This window comes from Dermacentor albipictus, chromosome 4 (assembly GCF_038994185.2).
Source record: "Dermacentor albipictus isolate Rhodes 1998 colony chromosome 4, USDA_Dalb.pri_finalv2, whole genome shotgun sequence".
Taxonomy (NCBI): Eukaryota; Metazoa; Arthropoda; class Arachnida; order Ixodida; family Ixodidae; genus Dermacentor; species Dermacentor albipictus.
Genome location: NC_091824.1, coordinates 58,822,293 through 58,847,428, shown reverse-complemented (window position 1 = coordinate 58,847,428; position 25,136 = coordinate 58,822,293). Strand labels below are relative to the sequence as shown.

The following is a 25,136-nucleotide window of genomic DNA, read 5'->3' as shown; positions in this document are numbered from 1 at the left end:
TCCAAGAACTCCTTAATCAACTAACTCCTAAAGTGCTGTGTGTCCAAGAGACTCATTTGAAATCTAAACACAAACACTTCCTACGTCAGTATGTTATTTTTCGGAAGGATCGCGATGATGCCCTCGCATCATCCGGCGGCGTAGCCATCATAGCTGACAAATCTATAGCCTGTCAACACTTACAGCTACAAACACCCCTTGAGGCAGTGGCCATTCGAGCTGTACTGTTAAATAAGCTGATAACCATCTGCTCCCTATATATACCGCCGCATTTTCAGCTCCACAAACAAGAATTCCAAACACTAATAGATCAGTTGCCTGAACCATATCTTGTGCTTGGAGATTTAAATGCGCACAGCAACCTATGGGGCGACTCGCGCTGCGACGCGAGAGGTCGCTTAATTGAACAGTTCCTTTTTTCTTCAGGTGCATGTCTTTTGAATGGGAAGGAGCCCACGTATTATAACATGGCAAACAAAACACTCCTCAATAGATCTTAGCATAGCATCTCCTACTCTTCTACCTTACTTTCAATGGAAAGTTATTGAAACCCCATACGGGAGTGATCATTTCCCTGTAGTTCTAAGCACACCTATGGCTAATGAGTGCCTTCCACAATTACTTCGCTGGAGAACTGACTCGGCTGACTGGGAAACGTTCAAAAAGCTTGCTTGTTTATCCTGGGACGACATGTGTGCTTTAAGCATAGACGCTGCGGTTGAATATTTTACGGCTTTTCTCCTTGACACCTCCTCCAAATGTATCCCTGTAACAAGTGGATTGTCCACAAAACGCCGTCTTCCATGGTGGAACGATGAGTGTCGAAAAGCGCGAAAGAAGCAAAACAAGGCATGGGGTTTACTTCGGGATTCTCCGACAGCAGAAAATCTAGTCAATTTCAAGCAGGTCAAATCCCAGGGTCGAAGAACGCGGCGACAAGCTAGAAGAGAGAGTTGGAGAAAGTATATATCAGGCATTAACTCCTACACTGACGAAACAAAGGTTTGGAATAGAGTTAATAGAATAAAGGATCGACAGTCTTACTCTCTGCCTTTAGTGAATACTCAAGGCGACAGCATGGAAGATCAGGCGAACTTTCTTGGCGCACATTTCGAACAGATATCCAGCTCGTCGCACTACTCTGAAACATTCCAAAGGTACAAAAGGCAAATAGAAGGACAACCATTAGAACGGAAAAGCACAAAATACGAGGAATACAATAGACCCTTTTGCATGGCAGAGCTTCAGGCAGCCCTAAATAGCTGCAACCAATCTGCCCCCGGATCTGACCGCATCCTATATGAAATGCTTAAACACCTGCCGCCTGAAACACAAAGAACCCTTCTTTGTCTCTACAATTCTATATGGTCGTCCGGCCGCATTCCCTCTGCTTGGAAAGAGGCCATCATAATTCCTATTTTGAAACAGGGTAAGGACCCTTCTTTGGCAAATAGTTATAGGCCTATAGCATTAACGAGCTGCTTGTGCAAAGTTTTTGAAAAGATGGTAAACAGTCGCCTGGTACATTATCTAGAAATTAACAAGAAATTAGATCAATATCAATGTGGCTTTAGAGAAGGTAGATCAACGACAGATCAGCTTGTACGCATGGAAATGTACATCAGGGAAGCGTTTGTCCACAAACAGCTTGTGTTGTCCGTGTTTCTTGACGTGGAGAAGGCGTATGATACCACGTGGCGCTTCGGGATCCTTCGGGATCTTTCTGCAATGGGCATTCGCGGCAACCTGCTGAGAATAATTGAAAGCTATCTCTCTAACAGGACATTTCGTGTTAGAGTTGGCAACGTGCAATCTCGACCATTCATACAGGAGACAGGTGTACCGCAGGGTGGAGTACTGAGCTGTACGTTATTTATTGTTAAAATGAATTCCCTCCACACCGTATTACCTCGCACACTCTTCTATTCCGTCTATGTGGACGACGTACAGATAGGGTTCAGGTCATGCAATCTTAGCATTTGCGAGAGACAGCTACAACTTGGCTTGAATAGATTCTCAAGGTGGGCAGACGAGAATGGTTTCAAATTGAACCCCCAAAAGAGCACATGTGTCCTGTTTTCTAACAAGAGAAGTGTACTACCACAACCCGATATTAACCTTAATGGATAAAGACTAACCGTTAGCCCTGAACACAAAATCTTAGGTGTTGTCCTGGACACAAAGCTTAACTTCGTTCCCCACTTAAAATATCTTAAAGAAAAATGCCTCAAGACCATGAACCTCCTCAAGCTGCTCTCTCGAACAACCTGGGGCAGTGATAGGAAGTGTCTGCTGAGCCTGTATAAGAGTCTCGTACAATCACGCCTCGATTACGGAGCCGTGGTGTACCACTCCGCAACTGAGAGTGCGCTAAAGATTCTCGACCCAGTCCACAACCTCGGTATACGACTGGCAACAGGCGCCTTTAGAACTAGCCCTGTTGAAACTTTGTACGTCGAGGCCAACGAATGGTCCTTACATCTACGCAGAACATTCTTAAGTTTTTCATACTACACTAAGGTAAAATCAGACACTGAGCATCCATGTCATTCCATTGTTAGCGACCTGTCCGCTGCCAGACTTTACAGTAACCGCCCACGTATTAGAACTCCTTTGAGCCTACGTTTGGAAGCAATGGCAGAAGAAACAAACATCCATCTCCCAGAAAATATCTTAATGCCTCCCACTCGCCTTCCACCACCTTGGGAATGGCAGACCATGGAGTGCGATATCTCTTTTGTTGCAATAACGAAACATGCACCTGAGGCACATATACTATCACACTTCCTCGAACTCCAAGGGAAGTACTGCTGTGCCGAGTATTATACAGATGCTTCTAAATCATCTGCTGGTGTCGCGTATGCAGCTCTTGGGCCAGTTTTTTCCACCTCCGGTACTCTAAATCCTAACACAAGTATTTTTACGGCTGAAGCGTACGCAGTACTCTCAGCCGTAAAGCACATCAGAAAAACAAATCTGAATAAGGCCATCATTTTCACAGATTCATTAAGCGTAATAAGGGCCTTAATGAGTTTTCGAAAACATAAGAACCCTATTTTTAATGAACTATACACACAACTATGCCTAGCATTAATGTACAACCAGAACATCATCCTATGTTGGGTACCTGGCCATAGGGGCATAAAAGGCAATGTAGCTGCTGACGAAAGTGCAACGTCAGTCACCTTTAATGAAACGGATATGAATAAACCTATATCAGCAAAAGAACTTAAGCCCTTGTTACGCAACAAACTGAGGAAGCACTGGCAGGACCAATGGGATAATGCAGTATTGAATAAACTACACGTTATCAAGCCAAAATTAGGGAACTGGATAACTGAAAGAACAACAAGACATAAGGAAGTGCTTCTGTGTAGATTAAGAATAGGACATACGTACGCCACTCACTCCTACCTTTTGACGGGAAGCGAACCTCCAACATGTAGCAAATGTGGCAACAGGCTTACAGTTATTCATGTTCTTATCCAATGCACTGAAATTGAGGCAGAGAGAAAAAAGCACTTTCCCTCTGCTTATATCCAACACATACCGTTACATCCAGCATTTTTTCTTAGCAATGAACCCCTTTTTACTTTGCAATCACTATTCAACTTTTTGTTTGAAACTGACACCCTAAATGTGATTTGGCCAGGCTACTTGTAGCGCGGCCTCCACCTGGAGGTCGTAGCTGCAATGAAAACATTTTCTAGAGCACTTGCCTCCCAGCCCTTGCTTTCAAGGCTTTGCTGAGGCACTAGTGCTACAGATTTTACATAATTTACGGACCATCCCCATCTTGTGAAACATCTATTGTCATCGCAGAAACGATCAATCACAGTCATTTTTTATATTATGTATATACGTGTATTTTACGCACTTTAGAGCAAATAAATTTTAGGCCCTTTTACAGCCACATCGCACCACATGCATATACTGCGCTTTTTAGCGAATATTTTAGGCCACTATACAGCCGTGTTTCATTACTCCCCGCAATCAACACCCATATATCATTCAGAAGTACAGATCATCGACTTGGCGCTCTTTGGTCACATCTGGCCCTTGCGCCAAAAAACCCTACTAATCAATCAATCAATGGATTTTCTTCTTGATCCGCCTCGCCTCCATCAGAGCGTGAATACATTTGGCGCGCCTCTGTTTTCTTCCTGCTCGTCAGCGAATTGTTCCAAGCCTTTCCAATTCACCTTCGTATTCTGTATGCTTCGGAGGAGAACTAATAGTGAACACTGCCTCTTGCAGTGCATTTGAAGTCTAATTCTCCAGAAATGACGGGTGAACTTCTTGGTCTTCGTCTTTGTTAAACGACCTGAACTTCGTACAGTCTGTTATACGGAGGCCAGTAGATAAACTTGGCCACTCCCTTGATCGTCAAATAGGCGGGAACGTGATACTTCTGTGGGTTTTTATTTCTGAGACCCACTTAAACTGTTTCGAAGACACTGAGAGACCAAAGTCAAAACCAGACAGCTGATGTAGACCAGTCATCGTAACTATGTCGGACTGCCGTCATTAAGACGACAAAGCTCTGGTTCGATGCAAATGATACCAGTTTTCTTCCCTTTGAGTCATCTTCAAACTCCCGTTTATCTGCAGGCTTATTCTTAGATGTGAAAGGGGCATACGATAACGTATTACATGAGGCCATTCTCGACGCCCTTGCGACGGTTGGCCTAGGTGGTCGAGATTTTTGTGGATTGCAAGTTACCTATCTCCAAGATAATTCTTTGTGTTAACTGACGATGGCCCAACTACGTGATGCTATACCAGCAGGGGCGTTCCTCAAGGCGGTGCTCTCAGCCCGACGCTATTCAACCTCGCTCTTGTTGGACTTGCTGAATACTTGCCAACTACCATCAAAATTTCAATATACGCTGACGACATCTGTGTCTGGACTTCGGCAGTCACACGTCCTCAGATACGTGCGCGACTTCAAAGAGCGGCCACTTTGACAAAGGAACTACTTGTGTAAACAGTGTCTCAGCATATCACCAGAAAAATGCGCACTAGTAGCATTTACTCGCAAACCGATGACGCCTCATATCATCTCAATCAATGGGCGGACCATTTCCTATGTCCGAACCCACAGATTCCTTGGCGTAATTATTGACCGAGACCCCTGTTGGAGCCCGCACGTGGCCTACATGAAACGGCGCCTGACAGCAACTTCCCAGTTGTTTAAATACTTGACAAGAAAGACGTGGGGGATGTCAGTAGACGCAATGCTTAAACTCTACAGAGCTCTCTTTCTCGGTTTTCTAAGATATAGTCTACCTGTACTGACCAACACCTGCAAGACAAATATTCGTGTTCTGCAGGCAGCACAAGCTCAAGCACTCAGAGTCTGCCTTGGTTTGCCCAGATGCACGTCAACAGAGGCAACTCTTGCGATTGCTCGGGACCACCCAATGCGAACTCACATTACGGTGGAAGCCCTGAGAACGCACATCAGACATTTTGCACGTGCCACCTATCACCACCTTGCAGCACTACCTTCAGACAGGCACCAATCATCATTCTCTAAAACTATCATCAAATACAACGACAAACTTCCATCGGGCTTCACCGCTGCATCTAAACCATCGATACCCCCTTGGTGTCTTATCAGCCCCACAGTCCATCTCAGTGTACCAGGAATCGGGAAAAAGTCTGAACTGTCGTCGCCTGTGCTGAAACAACTGTCTCTGCTTCTTCTGCACGAGAGGTACGCGGACAGTGAACACATTTATACTGATGGTTCCACAAACATCCAGTGTTCGTCCGGTGCTGTGGTTGTCCCAGCAAAAGCTATTACCATCAGCTTTAGGACTGACCACCCAACAACATCGACATCTGCTGAACTAGCTGCTCTTCGCGCTGCACTTCGTTTCGTCAATCGGGAGCCACCTCGACAATGGTCAATCTTCAGCGACTCAAAGGCAGCCCTACACTCTGTACTATCAGCTCTGCGTCACGGGCCATTCGAACAAATCTTATTCGATATTATATGCCTACTCCATACATCACAGGAGAAAGGACACCACGTGACGTTTCAGTGGCTGCCAAGTCACTGCGGCGTCACTGGAAACGAAGACGCCGATAATGCCGCTCGGGCAGCTCTTGAAGACGCACAGGAAGAGGCCATACCGCTTTCACGATCCGACGCAGCTAGCAGACTTCGAGTGCTTGCACAGGAGATCACGCTATCTCTATGGTGCACACCAAACAGCCAGACCAACCAGAACAACCGTCAATACCATCTGCCCTCTTTGCATGCCATCTGCCCAACTGGACTCCGCCGAAGAGAGGCGACTCTGCTTTATCGCTTATGGCTAGGGGTGGCTTTCACGCAATCTTACTCCTTCCGCATTGGAATGGCCGACAACGCTCTCTGTAATGCCTGTCTTTGCGAGGAGACGCTAGAACATATTCTGTGCGACTGTCCTGAATATAATGTTCAGCGACAGTCCCTGGCATCTGTTCTAGTGCACCTTGACAGTAGACCATTGTCCCTCGACACGATTTTCACATGCCGCCGACAGAAGACATCGCAGGTGGAAGCGACAAAGGGACTTCTTCGGTTTTTGAAAGAGACGGTATTGGACAAGCGGCTGTGAGAGTGATGTCACGCACCATGCCAGATTGATGGACTCCAACGGACGATGTGTGTGTGCTGTGCTATGTGCTCTCTCTCCCTCTCCCCCTTCCCCATCTTTAATCTCCCCCATCCCTCTCCCATGTGTAGGGTAGCAAACCGGTTAAGCTAAACTAGTTAACCTCCCTACCTTTCCTTCTCCACTTTTTCATTCCTTCCTGCCTCCCCCAGAGTGGGTGGTGCGCGTTAAAAGCTACACTATAAGAATCCAAGGGCCAGGTGTTGCAGATAACAAAGTACCAAGTCGTTGCATGTCAAAACGACTGGTTGGAGAAAATATATGCAGCGACAAGAGTGAATGTGTTTCTTTGTGTTTGCAGTTAAACGCGTGCATTGGTCGTCGTCGTGAGGCAAAACTGGATACCGAGCATAAACGATGGCCTTGCTGAGGACACTTCGTATCGCGGATGAGAGAGATTCATAGCCAAATATAGCCGGATTGTAGTTTGAAGGTTTGATTCGCAGACGACGACGGTGGGAAATTTGTTCGAAAAAGAAAACAAAGGTCTAAAGCCGATATTCTTGATCTGAGGCGTCGAGCATTCTAGTAAAACAGTGATGCTTCCTTTACATCTTTACGGAACGACAGCGGCGAATTAACCGTGGTGCTCTTCATGACTTGCAAGCACTGGATTAATCGTGTTAAGTACCTGGAGTATGCTGCGAGCATTTGGGTCGTGTAAGTTCCTCAGTAATGTACCCATGACATTCATGAGTGACCTTAGCATCTCGTGCAATTGCAAGTCCTGGCCTTCAGCACGAACTGCTGCAGTGGCATTTGTAGTTGGTGGACGAGCCATCTCTAGTGGTTCTGCGAGTTGGCGTGGCTTCGGTAGAGGTGGCCATGCTTCACTTAGCGATGGTGGGCTTCTCTCCCTCATCTGCACTGGTAATGGGTGACATCAGTGGTTGACGACGTCTTCGCCGGATTGGGAACTTCCTTAGAACTACCAGTGTACTTTCTGGACTTGTGGTGCCGGGAACGTCGGCGTCTCACTTTAGTTGCGGCTTCTTTATGTGTCGAATGCATGGTCTCTAACCATCTGCCTCGAGATCCACTGTTCATTTTTTTTTTTGAACGAGCAATCTTTCGAAGCCGCATCTTTCGCACCCTTGCAGTTGGAGCACTTGAAGTCCTTTGCGCGACAAGTGTCAGAGCTATGTCACTCGTAACATCGTGGGCTTATGTTATGCCTGCATGTTCTTACAGACAGCGCTCACGTGTCCAATTGTATGATAATTTCGACACTGTACAATTGGGAACGAAAGGTTGTACATTATGACGAAAATGGCCGACCTTCACGTGCGATGGTAGACAGTGACCTCTGCAGAGGAGCTTCACAGGAGTTGATTTGCCCATACAATGAGCTTGTAATATGGCAAAGCTGTCTGTCGCTGTTTTGATCATAACGGGCAATTCACTGTCGGTCACAGGTTGAGACATCGATGTTGTAAACCTCGCCTCCAGTTGTTTCCAAGCTCTGTTAAATGTGGCAGCGCACTTTGATGTTGTCTAGCTGCGCAATCTTCATCAGCGGATCCAAGGCGCTTCGGTTAGTTACATCGATAGCGAGGACGTTCTTGCTGTTATTAATTCTGACGTCTCTTATCCCGCCTGAAGCGAGAGCCTCCAGATAAACAGAGATGGCCTGTTTATTGAGTCGGTTGAGATTGTCCGTAGCCGTCTCGGGAACAAAGAGACTTGAATGCTCCGGAGTTCTAGGCGCAGGCGTCCCAGACAGCTTATTTGATGCGCAGCACCCGCCGACATTTCGTCGTTTCGCTTTTCGGTGCGTGTATACCTCGAAGCCTTCATCGTCCGAAGTTGTGTCGTTCGAGGGAGAGTACAGATTGGTGTAGTGAGTCTGAAAGCTGCAATGTAGAATAGGGCAGTCTATTTTTCCCTGGCAAACATAATGCCCATTTGCTAGAACCCGTAAGCTATAAATGGCATCATGGCACGTTGTTCAAAGAATGGCTCGCCTTCACGACCGGCATCGTAATGTGTTATTGCACTCGGATGCACGTTCCTGAACGCTAAGGGACTGCGCGCGTTTCAGTGTCCTCCTGCGAGGACATTGAAACGCCTTTATTATCGATTTTTTGTTATCTGTACTGGTATGTTACAAACGTGCCGCGTCCCCTCTCCTTCGTTCTTTTTTTTTTTTGTTCAGGTATTGAAGTTACATGATGTAAGCGACATCTTCGTGTCCATTAACAAATTAACCAAACTCACAAAGTTTCCAACAGAAGGCTTCATCTGCATATATATATATATATATATATATATATATATATATATATATATTCATATATATATAGCGACGGTCTCGAATCTGGCAGCCTTGATGCCGTTAGGTAGCATATACGAGTGTTTATTAGCCAGGTACCTGCTCTCCAAAGTTCACGTGTTACGTGGCCCCGTCGTGCCAAAAAATGAGTTCCACATTCCTCCGCTATGGCTCTGAGTGGCGCTGGATATCACACTCAGTGCTAAATCTGGTGCACATAAATAACCAAGTTTGTGTACCCATTGCTGCACTTCGCTGTAACACAACTGGCAGTGGTTGTGGTGGTTACAAACTTTATTTCTTTTATTTACAAGAGAGCTGTGAGCTGAGCCCTAGGGGCCCAGCCCTTACAAAGTCTAGGGGGCGGTCCCTAGTCCGGGACCCCCGTGGCTTCTGCAGCGGCTTTGGCTCGGGCCACCAGGGCACGTTGTTCCTGGAGAGTTGAGCAGCCGAGCAGGGTGGCCTCCCAGTCCTCTCGGGTAGGGTGGGGGTTTGGGGGGAAAGCAGGGTTGGAAGGGCATGCCCACACCATGTGGTATGTGCCCGCAAACACCTCCCCACAGTGCGGGCACTCGCCCGAAAATGCCGGGTTGAAGTGTTTCAGCACCGCCGGGCACAGTACTGTATTTGTGTAGAGACGGAGAAGCCAGCGCTCCTCCGTCTTATTGAGGCCTTTGCAAGGGGGGAAGTATCGGCCGTGATTAAGCTGATACAGCTGTACGATTTCTTTAAAGGTGACTGCCGGTTTAAATTCAGGGACCTCGTCGACGGGTGATAGAGGCGACGCCCGGAAATGAAGCGCGCGGGCTGTAGCGTCGGCTACTTCGTTCCCCTCTATTCCCTTATGAGCTGGGGCCCAAATAATGGAGCGCCGGGGTTGGAATCCCTGGTTCTCACATTTCTTAAGGATTTGGAAGGCACGATATGGAATTTGGCCTTGTTCTATATTGCGGCAAGCACCCCTCGAATCAGTGATGATGACCCGAGACGCTGGATCTGCGGCAGCAAGCGCGATGGCCACCTCCTCCGCGTAAGTAATATTGGGGGCCCGGAAAGTGAGACCATTAACGGGTGTGTTTTGATGGACGACTGCCGCCGTAAACCAACCCCCGTGGTGAGGGCCGGCAGCGTCCGCATAGAATACTCCCGGGCGATCTCCATATGTTCTGGTGATCCTTGTAGCGCGCGCTTGGCGGCGGCCCTCGTGAGTATCTCGTGTCACGTTGTGAGGGAGAGGGTTTACCTGTAAGGTGTGACGCCATGCGTCTGGCAGGGAGACTCTGGGTTCCGTGTGGGCTATATATCGGATGTGCAAGCGGGACAAGAGGCGGCTTCCCGCTGGTGTTTTGCTCAACCGCAAGAATTGATTGTTAAGATGAGCCTCGCGTAGTTCCCCAAAACTATTCGTCATCCCCAATTCGAGGAGACGTTTGTTGGACGTAGTTATGGGAAGATCGAGGGCTCTCTTATAGATTTTGCGTAAAATCACCTCAAGGGCATTTTCATCGCATTTGCGTAGGTGGAGATAGGGCGCCGAGTAGAGTATTCGGCTGGTTACGAATGCGTTCGCTAGCCGCAAAGCGTCTTTGCATCGCAAGCCCCCCTTTTTATTCGATACCCTGCGGATCATACGACCCACTTGGTCCCCCACCTTACGGAGCTTTTGAAGAGTGGTATCAACTTTGCGGTTCCTATGTATGCAAAGGCCCAAAACTCGGATCTCGTCGCGTTCCGGGATGGGGCCTGTACATAGGGATAGGTGGAGTTTAGTGGTGCACTTCGGGTTGGGTCGTAAATGCACAAATTCCGATTTGGTCGGGGAGCATTCCAGGCCGCATTGACGGGCATATTCGTCCACAATAGCCGCCGCATGCTGCAGGTTGGCCTCGATTGCTCCAACCGATCCGTGAGTAGCCCACAATGTGATGTCATCCGCGTACAGAGCATGCTGCACGCCTGGGACCTCACCCAGTAGGGCAGGGAGCTTCATCATGGCCAGATTGAAAAGGAGTGGTGAGAGTACCGCTCCCTGCGGGGTACCTCGTGTACCGAGCTGGTACGGGCCATGTTCCGTGTCTTGTATCCCGATAAAGGTTTGGCGGTCTGTGAGGAATTGTTTAATGTAGTTGAAGGTGTTGAATCCACAGTCTACCTGGGATAAGTGGGTTAGGATGATTTCGTGCGTGACGTTATCGAAGGCACCCTTTAGGTCTAGCGCAAGGACTACCTTACCGTCACTAGGGTGTTCGACTGGCTCGAGAATCTCCATATGAAGTTGGAGTAAGACATCCTGCGCGGACCTGTGTGGGCGGAAGCCGTACATGGTGTCTGCAAAGATGTGTTGGGTCTCTAGATGGGTGGACAATCTATCCCGTACCATAGACTCCATCAGCTTTCCCACACAAGAGGTGAGGGAGATGGGCCGGAGATTGTCTGTGTTTATGGCTTTTCCTAGTTTAGGGATGAAGGTGACCAACGCCGTTTTCCAGTCAATGGGAAGAGGGGTGTCACCTTGCCAGATTGCATTAAAGTAAGTGAGGAGCTGCTCATAGGCTGGGTCGGGGAGGTTGGCTAGAAGCTTTACCGTTACCTTATCCCTGCCCGGAGCTGTTCCTCGTTTCATTTTGGCAAGTGCCGCTTTGAGGTCATGAAGCTGGAACGGTCGATCCAGCTCGGCGTTCTCAGAGCCTGCATATGAGTACGCGTGACCTCGGGCATCCTGGTGTGTGGAGAGATATTTCTCTTGGAGGGAGATAGCCAGTGCGGCTGTGTCTCCGTTAAAGTTGTGGATCGCTCGCTGGAGGTGTTTATGGGTTTCTGTCCGGGTTTTCGTAGGATCAATTAGGGCGCGGAAAAGACGCCATGTACTCCGGTTCGACATTCGTCGAGCGGCCGTATTGCATCGGTCTACCCAGTTGGAGTCGGCGAGCTGGGCCGCGTACTCTGCCGCCTCCTGGGTGAGTTCGGCGATGCGAATTTTGAGTTTACGGTTGTGTTTTTGCCGGCGCCATCGGCGGACAAGGCTGTGCCGGGCCTCCCAGAGGTGAAGGATGTGGTTGTCCACCGCCGGATTCGCCTCAGAGAGCTGAACCTGCTGTTCAGTGTCTGTGAGTTGCGTGATTAGCAGCGCACGCGCAATGCGAAGGTTGTTGGTTCGGTCTCCACCGGTGGCATAGTATGTTTCTCCATCTTTTTCAACATTTCGATTTCAGTCACACCTAATTATCCCTATGAATATCTCGGCTGCATTGCCTGTTGGGATTACATGGCCGTGTTTATATATACTGCAATATATACCTACTGTGTTTATACCTACTGCAATATGCCTCAACGCGCTCCACGGCTAGTAAAATTACGTCACAGAGTGCACAGTTCGTTCATATGCTGCACATGAAGTTGTATCAGGGGTGCACGAATTCGAGCACACCACCCGCTTTTGCAGAATATTTTTTTTTTATTGAACATAGTTGCTGCCAGCCTATAGCAGTAAACGCTTTGGTTGATGACACAGAGCAAGCGGAATACTTTGAATAGACATTGTTCCTTTAATGCGGAGTGACAGAAGAGCCCGCTGAAACGCATAGAAACGACTCTATTCTATAATTTATTATCGATCCAAATGATTGGCTTCGTCACAGCGGTTAATGATTACAAACGGACAATCATAACCTGCGAAGTGACTAATGACTTTCTTTTTCTTCTTTTTTCGAATGATCAAAGTGGTTTGCTACGTTCCCTCTATTTGATTCACCTCATTTCGATCAGAAATGTTTCATGTAAATATACGTGAATTGGGACTACTATAAATATGACTAATTTGAATATACGGCGCAATCGCTTTAAAACAAAGGCCTTTTACTTGGTGTGTACGACATTGCCCTCAACGATCACTTTCTTATAGTGTAGCCATGTTACATTGAAATCGCACGATGTAACAGATAATTTACAGTAATATGCTAAGCAATATATAGATCGGGTCATTTCCTATAAACATTGGCTTCTGTTTTGCTCAATACATTTTACGATGCTTGATGATTTCGACGCTGATGTACCTTCTTAACGCCTCGTTAAGGAAGAAAAAAAGAAGTTTATCTTCTGTACCACGCGCAAGAAAACCCAAATATAACCCTACAATAAACGCTATTACTGAAGCACTGACATAAACCGGAGGAGAGAAAATCAGTATTGGCGTACAATATCACATGCAAATGATTTATATCCTAATGGGCCTACTGGACAAGCTATATTAACTTGAAAAGTATATGCTATCGGCCGGCACTTCGTACAAACTTTGTAAATTTGTAAGTTACCTATAAAACTATCTCAGTTTGCAGCTGTTCGCGTTGGCTGATTTATCAAGTAAATAAGTAACAAGTGTCATGCAACAGCTTGTCTCGGGTAAGCATACATGAATCAATAATTTGTGTATGGCTTATGCTATGAATAACAATAAACTTTGTTGCGAAGTTAGCCCCGCTATGCAATAAATATTTTCGTACGACTACGTGTACTCATGTCACAAACGAGATATTTTTTGTACACAAATATGGTGACCGAATTGAACTCGGCAAATATTTTGTCATTTGCCATCTTTGCCATTCCATCCTTTCAAGGGAAAAGCGTAAACAATTCTCATGTTTTAAAAGCTCAGCTTGGCCTACAGCCTGTGAGGTCTACTAGTACTTTCGTAGTGTCTCCTTTTCTGAGGTCATTTGTAAACCTTTTAGTAGTGGGATCATCGGAGTAATTGTCTTGCACAGGAAAAAAACATTACTAAGATCTCGTTGACTCCTTCTTGACTGTCACGAAGGGCAGCAAAAACTTGTAACTTGTATGGATAAATCGAGGACGTCTCACACGAGTGTTGGTCCCCTAGAGATGCTGTTCTTCACGGCTATATGCTCATTCTTCTCGTTTCTTACGTTTACACAAAAGGTTTTCTATATCGTCTGCGATCAGCTAAAGCAATTAAGTATGCGCCTAGTACACTGGTAGCATGCGCGTCTGACTATGTTCTTGTAGAAGTTGGCACTTGATTGATTGCAGCCAGTCATGCATTATTTCTCACGTAAGCCCAAAACACAAATTGAGTTCCAACTGGTACACGAGGGTCGTTCAAATCAAACCGGAATGTCTCCTAGTATTCCCACACGAATCCACACAAGAGCCATCAGTTTGGCATGCATTTATGAGACACTTGTCGAGTATCCCACCGTGGCGCGCTGGTGGTTCCCACCGAGTGACGTGTGAAACAACATGCGATAGAGCCTGCGAGCAAAGATGTGAATCAAACCATTGAAATGAGCTTTCTCGCCAACGAAACCTTAAAACCGACTGAAACTGACATTAGACTTCAAGATCATCAGTACATGTTGCTGGGCTAGTCGGTCCATATTGCTGAGTAGACCATAAGTATGACCGCTTGGCACAAACTTTGGAAGGAGGGGGAGGGAACAAGGGCAGCGCTCCCCTTGTTCTCTCCCCTCCTTCCTTGTTTGCGCCAAGCGATCAAACTTATGGTCTACTTTTCAAGATCAGCACAATGACGCGATGGCAAGCGGCAGCAGAATACGTGGTGCAAACGGTTTCGAGACGGCCGGACGTCATTGGAAGACAATGCCGTACGAAGCTCCTCATCGGCAGTAAAACTCATCACAAATTTTGGGGATAAATGGAACATCTTATATGTTCATATCCTCTCCACTGTTGAGAACATCAACTGCAAGTACCCCACTGCAAGGTTCTCCAACGTGTACGCAGTGCACTGAGGAAGAAAATGCCTGGCTTGGATTAACACGGATGTTCTTTTCACCTATAGGCAATGCGTGCCAGAATACAGTGCACCGCACAGTGTTCAGATTGCGGGATCTTGGTCTGGAGGTATTGCCCTATATTCCATACAATCCCGACCTCGCTCCAAGTATCTAAAGGCAAAAAAGAATTGATTGATCAATTTCTTGTGATTGATTAATTTGAACCAGTGAAACAGTTCCTAAGAGGTTAACAATTCAGTGGTCACAATCAAGTCAAGCAGGCCATCCTTTCATCTCTGCAACGCAAGGAGAAATCTTTCTATGCTGGTGGCATACATGGGCTGTCGAAAAGCTGGCGATAAGAGCGTTAGTTTCAAGAGAGATTACCTCGAGAATTAAGACCACTTCTATGCGTCCAAACATGTTTTGCAATGCTGAAAAATAAGAAGTCCGGGTTCTACTTGAACGCTACTTCGTATAAATTCACAACTGGGCTGCCTTGCAGTTTACGTAAGTGTATTAGTGACAAAGCAGGCAAGCAGGTTCACATATTGGGCGTTAAGTTACAAAGAGATATTAAAAAGAAATTTTATGCATATGTCTTTTGTGAACTGCTGTCGTATTTGCATCTTCTTTTACGTGAAGTTATCATATCCTCAAAAAGATATCCTTTTACGACCTCTTGTACATTCTATTGCGCATTGCCTTCAATATTTTTTCAAAATTAAAGTGGAATTGATTACTCAATATTTTCATGCTGAATATGAAGCCCGGTGCACGTGCAACTGTACAAAAGTGGAAGAAAGGTGGTTAACCGAGGAGCCCAATTTTTATTAATCGTGTCATGAGAAGCCAACAAGGACACCGAGGACGACAGAGGGGAAATTACTTGTGAATAATAAATGAAATAAAGAAACGGTAAATTAATGGCAATGAAAGTGGATGAAAAAAACAACTTGCCGCAGCTGGGCAATGATCCCACGCCTTCGCATTACGCATGCCATGCTCTAACGAATTGAGCTATCGCGGCGCCGTTTCTCCATCCACTTTCTTGAGTATCTATGTGTTACTACTAGAACTAACAGGATCGAGCCAGCGCCACCACTCATAAGCCTTGGCGGCGGATGTGGAACATCCTTTCTGCCGCAGGCGTCACGAGTACGTGATCTTTCTGGGTAAAGGCAACTGGTCAATGAGCCCACACATGCTACCTGAAGGCACCAATGTTGCCGGATTAGACACCCTCGTTATATAAGAACGAGAAGAAAGGGAGTTAACCGAGAGGCCCGATTTTTATTAATCGTATCATGACAAGCCAACAAAGACACCAAGGACAACCTAGGGGGTAATACTTGTACTTCATAATTGAAATAAAGAAATGATGAATTAATGGCAATGAAATGGGATGAAAAAACTTGCCGCAGGCGGGGACAAAGACGAAAACAGAAAATACTTTTCTATCTTTTTCGCCTTTGTCTAGTTGTTGCGCTGACAGATCATGAATGTAGTACACGTGGTTGCATCTTCACGTCTGTGTTTAGGTAATGAAATGCAGTTTTTACCATAGCAAACACAAGGAGATGGTTTCTTCTTCCATGTGCGCGGATAGGCAGCTTTCGGCATCTAACCGTGGTACCTAAAGAAAAAAATTCCTTTCTGTTTCGTGACATGCCAGTTGACGGGAATTTTGGGATGCAATCATTGTTATCCTCCTACTGGCGCTCGAGATCCTGTCGAATGTGCCAATGTAACATACCAGGGCTGACATGAAAAAAAGTGGGCAATTTGTACGGACTCCTTATAGGCTTTAGTATGTCTTGAAAATATTGATGACGACCAACCACACGCACGAATAACATACGCAGTACTGAAGACCTTAACTCAGGTTACTGAAAGAAAGCATAAAGCGATATTAAGAATAGGTCGCAGGACATACTGGTATAGCAGGCAACGAACTAGCGGACTCGTTGACAAAATCGGCCCATTAAGATGCAAAAATTCAACTCAGCCTTTTAACACCAAAGGACACGCAACCCATAATAAGAGAACTAAAGAAGCACTTGTGTGTGTCAACCTGGTTCGATGAACATACTAAGGAATCGATTCTTTACGAAGGTCACCCTCAACTCAAATACCGACTGGATGTAGAATATTATAAAAGCACCGAGACACTAATTATACGACTGCGCCTTGAGACAGAATACACCAAACATCTTCTATATCGAATAAAACGGGCTTCATGCCCAGCTTGCTCCTGAGGCAAGGACGATGATGATGTTCGCCATTTCCTCCTCGAATGCCACAGACACGCGACGCAAAGACGGCAGCTAGAATAAGCACTACACTCCATTAATCCTCACTGACTTTTCTCACTCGCAAAATTGTGGGCCCATGGCCATAAAAATAACACAGCGAAAAGCATTGAATGACCTCCGACATTTTTACGAAGGTATAGGCATCCTAAGTACTAGATATCGCACTCAACGGGCACACAATGCAACTTCAACTTGCTTTCATTATTTGTGATTATTAGCGCTTGCATGTATATTACGTGTCATGCTTTTTTCTATTCTGTGTTGAAACTCATTCTTGACTGTCATATTATGTGCGTGTATCATTTTAATTCCGTAATTCCTAATCTGTCCACATGCTCGGCGCAGTCTACATCGCGGCCGCTTGTGTTGCTTTGCTTGTGACTTTGTTTGCAAATTCAATGTCGTGCGACTTTCCTTTGCCTTTTACGGTTATATGCTCATGGATGTATAGGACTGTGTACTGTGGATTGCTGACCCTATGACATCGTTTCTTTTCATTATCCTACAGCATATTTTTTATATATATTGTTATTTCTGCTATGAGCGAAGGAGTAGCCGTCACCATTACAGGGTGACTACCTCTGTTTCTTTTATTTTCATTTCAATAACAAAAAAAAACAATAAGGCATGCTCTTGTTTATTCTTCTTCCCCATCAACACCCTCTCCAACCCCGCTCCCACCCCCACTCTCCCAGTAGATGAGTTCTTTGTCTTCTTTGGCTCACTACGATCATACGACGTCTTATTTCTCTGCCTCTGTTATGTTTTGGGCGTTTCACAAGTAATTCAGAGGAGGAAACGACATCGAAGACGACCTCCTAACAGTAAGTGCATCGACAGTCAGTCCAAAAGTGGTTACATTAAATCGAATTTAATCGGATGACGAAATGCGATCCCATCTTGCTTTGACGTCATTGCTATATACTTGTCATTGGCGCGTATGTCCCGTATTGCTCGTATACGCTTGTATTTCTGAGCGTGCTGACTTGTTCTGGAACCATATCGCTACAGGACGAACGTCGTCAGGCCTGCTGGACACGATCGATCCAGGCAGGGGGCTCGTGATTCCAGGGCAGTACGCGAGAAAACGGAGACCGAATCATTGCATGGTGGTGGTGGTGCTGGTGGTGGCTTCCAGGCTGTCTGCTGGCCCCGACAGAAGGCGAAGAAGGTCATCGAATGTTGGTGGGAGGCGGGAAGGTGGAACCAGACTCGGCGGCGGCGGCGACGGCATGTCCGCCATCGCCGACCATCTCGGTTTCTGCAGCGCGGCAACCGATGCGAGCCGCGTCGAAAACAATGACCACCTTTTCGCGGAGTTCCAGGCGGGCTCTCAATGACTAAATCGTGATTTTTCTTTCTTCCGCGTTATTGTAGGTGCCCCCCCCCCTCTCGTTCCTCACCCCTCTTCTCCACCAACCTAGTATGGCAGCAGCAGCAGGCAACAAGAGGAAACAAGTTAGGCCCGAAAAACAAAATAAGAATGTACACTGGCGCCGAAACCTGCCGCTGCAAACACACAAGCGAAAAGAATCAAACGCGCAGCAGTAGAAGAAGAAGCAAGAGACCGGTGGTGGTGTCTGTGTGTGTGCGTGGTGGAGGCGGACGGCTGAGTTAGGTAGAAGGAACGCGGCGGTGCGCGTGTTGTGCCCGAGCTGCACGGGTCCCCTCGCCAGCAGGAAACGGCGCGGCGGCGTGGGACATTTGGCTTAATGTCTTTCTGAAGGAAGGCGAAGGACGGGAAGAAAGGCTTGCAACGTGTGCGCGCAGAAACTTCTTGCAACCCCCCCCCCCCCCCCGCCTCACCGCCCCCTCCCGCTTCCACCTTGCTTTCTGCAGCAGTCTTCGGCTCCTGCGCCGCTTCGGGAGGTGGGAGGAGAGCTGGCGGCGAGCGTCGCTCCTCCAAGGACCCCCCCCTGTACCTTCTGTCCAGGCTGAGCGCGCGGCGTGCCCCGCCGGCCCTTCGCTGGCGGCGCGACGACGTGCGCGAGCGGCGTTGCCGAAAAAAAAAGAAAAAAAAGGAAGAGAGGCCTCCTCTCGGCGTCCATCCGTCCGCCCATGCAGGTCTCCGAGGCTGTGCGTGTGTGCGTGCTGCGGCTGTTGCCTTGGCTCAGCCGAGGCCAGCGAGCGAGCGAGCGAACCAGGTCTGCTGAGCGTGTGCGTCTGTGCGCGTTCGTGTGATCTGTCGGTTGGGTTGTCGGCCAGGCAGGATGCTGCGCCGCTCTTCATGCCATGACGGCCGCGCGCCATAAGTGGGGAGGCAGTGCGCCAGGCGATACTCCCTCTTCGCCGGCACGAAAGACGGCTCGCAGGTTTAAGAACAGGGGTTGGATGAGAACGTGGTCCGAGGTGTGCTTGGGAATGGAGGAGGCATATATTATTTGCCGTCTCAGACCCCGTACTCTGAAGAGGCTGTGATGTTACGTTTGGCGGGGGCATGCGCCACTGAGCAGCGGAGTGATTTCCGACGGTGCGAAGCGGCAAGGCACTGAATTGAACACCGTCGGTGACCGACAATCCCGGCGCTCTTTTATTTTTATTTTTCGTGAACTCAAGCGCATTAGAAGAAGGTCTTGTTTGAGGACGATCAGCGGCGCTGGCCACTGACGAAAACCGGTGCGTGAGACCGAAGCGGGTCGTTACTGCATCGGTTTCGACAGAGACGGCACGGATGGTGTTTCCTATGTGCACGGAGCTTGAAATGATATGCCTTACACGATGTGTTCGCGTGCATTCGGGTGACTAAAGGGTACCAATACCCGGACCTTGGATTTAATAAGAATGCTTTTTATCTGTAGCTCCCGTTCGATTGGTCTATCTATCAACGTTCTTTGCTTTGATTTGTTGCCCTCACCCCCCCCCCCCCCTTTCCACACACACACGCACTTCAGAAGAGCGCTTCAGTAGCTCTGACGCTCGTTGACGGCACCGCAACAGACAACTGTAATTCATGCAGTGCAGGAGTGCGCCCGTACACTGTCTCGGAGCTCTTCACAACCTTATAACGCCTCTTGGACTCTTTGGAACTCACTGCAGAGCTTGTTATGCAGCCTCTTCTCGCCTTATATATTCATGCGCGCCCGTATATCTCGGACTATATCTAGGCCTCGTTCCAATTTTTGATCTCTTCTTTCTTTAAATACTCTCATAATATCACGTCGACAGTAGCAGAACTTGCGGCTCTTCAAGGTGCACTCAATTACGGGCTCCACCTGCCGCCAAATCGTTGGGCCATTTTCCGTGATTTGAAAGCAGTCCTACAAGCTCTGCAGTTTGCCTATATAACGCCATGGGTTACACGAGCCGCTAGTGTACGAAATAAGGCACCCTCATCACCACGCGCTCGAGAAAGGGCAGGACATTGTATTTCATTGGTTGCCGAGCCACTGCGGAATTAACGGCAACGACAGCGCAGATGAAGCTGCTCTCTCGGCTCACCAAGAACATCAGTGGGTGCACCACTCTCAAGAACGGACTCTGCGCGGGAGCTTCAATCATTTACTGGCTACATCACACTTCTACGATGGAATTCACCGGATTCACCAACTCACGCTTGCACTCTCTCGACCCTCTCTTGCGAATTCGCCTGCCACCTGGGCTCTCCCTCTGCGACACAACTTTACTGTGTCGCAGAATTTACGAATTCCTATTCATTCCTATTGGGAATGACCAACACTGCGGCGTGCGATTCGTGCTGGTGCGATGAGACTCTAGAGCACTTTCTGTGTCATTGTTCATCCTTTGGCGCTCAACGACGTATTCTACATGCTAAACTCAGTGTATTAGGTAATTGAGCGCTCTTGGAGGAAAAGATCCTGGGGCCATGACCTATGCATTCTTGTATGCGGAAGGCCACAAAAGCCCTTCTGCACTTCTTGAAGGCTACTGGAGAGTGTCAGCGCTTGTGACAGTGGACATTCCTCTGCGACTGACTCTGTGAATGACTGACTCTTTATTGTTTTTCTTCTCTCTCGTTCTTCTCTATTCTCCTTTCCCCATCCCCAGTAGCCAACCGGGCGCGTCCTTAGTTAACTCCGCCATCTTTCCCTTTTGGTTTCTCTCTCTCTTCTTTCTTCATATCCTTATTTTTGTACAATTTCCTTTTATTTTGTGTTATGATTTGCTTCAATACAGCTCTTCCAAAATAGTTGCCGGTGCCATTGTAAGGGGACAAAATCTGCTTCATTTACTTTTCCATAAGCAAGCACTACCAGTCATTAATGATGGCTTGATACCCTTCCAAGCTTTTATTTTTCTTTCATGACCTATTCATGTACTAATTCTGCAAGTCCAGTTCCGGAGAAGCCAATAAAATCGCTAGTTTATTAAGCAAGGGCGAGCCCGTGAGTACAATGGGGTGAGCGAATGAGTAAGACGTGTTTGCTACTTTGCTAGGACAAGCGATCGACTGCCACGGGAACAATACGCCCGTCTAATCGAAAGCAATCAACATTGCAACCGATTAATTACACATGTTAGATCCTGGCTGATATTTCTGTGCATAATGAGCAGGTTAAGCGTTGTGTGTTAATATGGATCCAAATTAGCCTTGTGGCGCACCAGGCATGCATGTACACACTCAGATCTTAAAGCAGATCACACGGGTGAAAAGAAAAAGGGCAAGTTGATCAAACGCGTGGGTTAAATAAAGGCATGCAGTCACTTCCGAAAGTTCACTGCAACATTCCTTCACTGTCTCGCATCTACTTGTAGGACCACATTGCCAGAATTTTAGTAATATAGCCTAGCCACTGAACAATACGTATGTACGCAGTGTGTCAGAACACCAGCTAGATTCCTGGAAACCCTGACTATAAATGTTACCTAACAATTGTCCAAAGAAACGCGCCCTCTGCTGCATATGAATACATTGTATATAACAATTTCAATTCTACTCTTCGCACCAGTCAAAACAAGAGTAGCGAGCCTAAATGAATGCTAAATGCAGGCATTAAATCACTTTAGACTGACAGGTTATTATTTTGAAATCCTATTTTCGCTTATTTGGCGGTTAGTGTTGGAAGAAATGAAAGCCCAATTTTCATTTTTTTTTTCGCGCATAAATAACGGCGCTGGTACGTCATGTCTGACATCACAAGGCTTTCTAAAAAACTTTTTTCCCCTTGTTTCGGCCTGTTTGGGGCAGGCAACCTTCTAGAAACTTGCTTCATTCAATATTTAATTCCTTTCGATTGCTATGTAGGCCTTTGTTACTGTTAAACAATCAATTTAGACACGACCGGACGCTGTCAAAATCCGTGACGTCACGTTAGAATGGTACGCCAATTCGACCGTGGTGCTTGCGTCTTGCGTCTTGCGTCTCCTAATCCTTGCGTCTTTCCTAGTTTACCAAGCCTTCTCTCACGCATGAGATTACGATTATGTATGGGCCCTTATGGCACAAGAGCCAGTTATGAGCAAAGAGCGTCAAGACAATAAAGCCGATTCTCATTATGATTCTTACAGTGTGCGGTCAAGAGCGTTTCTTTTGCCGGAGTGTTATTTATTAAAGCACCGCCACACTTAACATGCTCGATGCTTCTGTGCTTTCGGCCACCGCAGGCTAGAAAACTCGTGGGCACCGGAGATGACCGGAAAATGCGGTTACGAGGAAAACATGCAACGTTTTTTTCTGTCGTCAAGAAAAGGCGTCCAACGAACAAACATGCAAGCTAGCACAGTGCACATAAGCGCGCCGAAGAGCCCCCCACACACACGCGCGTGCTCTCCAAAGGGGGAGGTATAAATAAACGAAGGAAATGCGAACTCGAACCGAGAAGAATCGTGAGACCCCCGCGCTTTCCTTTTTTGTCTTGCAGTCTTGCTTCGACGCGGCGTCATCGTGACTGGAGCTCGATTTGCCTGGTCTTTTTTTTTTTTTCCTCAGCTGCGCACGCTTGCTCGCTCTCGATGAGGTCCTGAATGCGATGACGGAAGAAAAAAAAAAGCAGAACTCCATTGCACCAACCAGGTTCTCCACATCGCATCCTTCTTTGAGACGCATATATATTTTGGTGGCATGACCGGCATTATGCCGTATGCTTTGACTTTTTTTTGCTTAGCTTTATCCCATTTTTTTCTTCTTTTTTTTTCTTTTTCCGCTTTCGGCACAGGCGCTGCATGGACTGATGGTTGAGGGGCGAGGAATTCAATTTTTCGCGTAGCGTGAGTGGAAACCGCCGAGAAGAATTCGCATTTGATCGTCAAACATTGCACAGCACTTGAATGCATTTCGCTATACAATAGGAGGTTCACGAACAAATGGAAAATTAACGTCATGCCTAATAAAGGAAGAGTATAAGGTTTTGACGCTTCGCGTTCACAATGCTTTCTTGCAGAGTGGAAAGCGGAAATGCTGGCAACGCTTAGCAGGATGGTACAGAATGTGACTAATCCGTGTGGTTTGGGTGTATACATATATCGGGAAGTGGAAAGAGGCAAGTTGAAGACGCGTTACATATGAAAATGAGGATTTTATCGACTGCCGAGATTATGAAATCCGGCACGCGGCAAGTTTGGTTAGCGGAGGACAAAGGGTATTCGGAAAGTCTAAGCGACGGATTTGTGCTCCGGCTGTCTTAATTAAGAGAGTGATGGTTGCCGTAAATGTTACGGCTCTTCCATATTTTACTTCAGGACTTTTTTTTTAATAATTTGAAATCCGTCTTAATCTTCTTTTCATTGACAAAATAGAAAGGCACGTTTGCGTACAAATACGGAGCCGGCAATTGGTTCTTGAACAGCTGGTAGAATTATTTCATTTCATTTTCTTTTATTTGGGAAAAAAACACAAGGTTTGCTCGCAATGCAAGGCAAGACATATGTATTACACATGTATTATACATGTACTTTTGTGTACTTCTGCGGGTATCGTTTCGTAGGAGAAAGAGAAGCTCAACAAGCGATGCACACACAACGACGTTATCGTGGTAACAGTGAAATTAACAACCCAATAGATTACAAGGAGACTCTGAAAGCAACAGTCTATTTCTTACACTACCGCATTCACATGAATATAATGCGATCTTTTTTTTTCTACGAAATTTCGAGCCTCAGAATGCGCCTGGCGGTATATCCGGGTTTGACAGGCATGTAATTCTGATATACTATTTTTTTTTCTTTGTCGCAAGACCAAAAGTCTCCCCTCACGTTGTATTCGTGGTTATTTAAGCTCAAATAGGGAATTTTTGTAGACTTAGTGTGTTTGTGTATTTGTGAAAGCACGTGCTCATTTCTCAACTGTGTATTTGGACAGCAGAGTGTAATGTAGCCTAGCTTCCCATTCGTATGCAGTTACTGGATGAAAGGAACAACAACAAAATACGACCAACGACAATATCACATAACACAGCTACATTAACGACAGGCACTCAAAGTAACAATGCTAACCGCAATATTATCACATATAAGACGCAGAGACTAAACAAATAAAGAGTGTCTATAAACGAAACACTTCCTGCATGCGTGAATAGTGCGTGCAGAAATCTTTTTCAATAGTTTTGTAAGACCACTATATATAGCACGCTTTTGTGCGAATTGCATGGAATTAAGCACAATTGATAGCTATTCGTTAAGCGGCAGTATATTTCGACTAAAGAACACTGCACAAAGATATATGCTGATACGTTATAAAAAGCTAAAGAATAAAGGCACCCTGAGTTTATAAGAATTGGACTGCAGCAAAAGCAAATTGATTTAAGGTAGCAGGGAAGATAGCGCTCTAAGTACCACCGTTAATAATAGCATCAGGAAAAACATGTGTCTTTATTACGATTAAGAACTTCCCAATAAATTAGTTAATTTACTTTTGTTTAACGCCAGTAGAAGAGGAAATATTGTACTAGTGTTTCTGCTGAACTTTTTGCGTGTGTACTTGCTTTGTTTTTTGACAAGTACAAGGGCAGGAAACGCCCGTTTATTACCTTTCTGCTCGCTATTGCGGCGATATCACTGTGAATACGTCATGATATATTTGATGCGGCAGTCGTCGTCACAGCGTGGTTGCTTCACATAAAAGAAAGCAAGAGCGGCAACTTTGCGTGGTATAGCCACAAAAAGCGCAACAGCAATTACCACAAAGCTGCGCTTTAAAGCATGACTTCAAATGTGGGTGTATACACAAAGTTCT

General features: G+C 46.5%; 1 protein-coding gene across 1 annotated transcript in view; it reads left to right on the top strand.

Annotated features, from left to right (window-relative positions):
- Positions 1-18,767, top strand: part of LOC139059109 (uncharacterized) — a 961,629-nt gene extending 942,862 nt beyond the window's left edge. The window contains exon 5 of the mRNA XM_070537013.1: positions 18,020-18,767. Within this exon, the coding sequence (XP_070393114.1) occupies positions 18,020-18,311 (292 nt within the window). The 3' untranslated portion in view covers positions 18,312-18,767. The remainder of the gene's footprint in view (positions 1-18,019) is intronic.
- Positions 18,768-25,136: the final 6,369 nt, after the last annotated feature.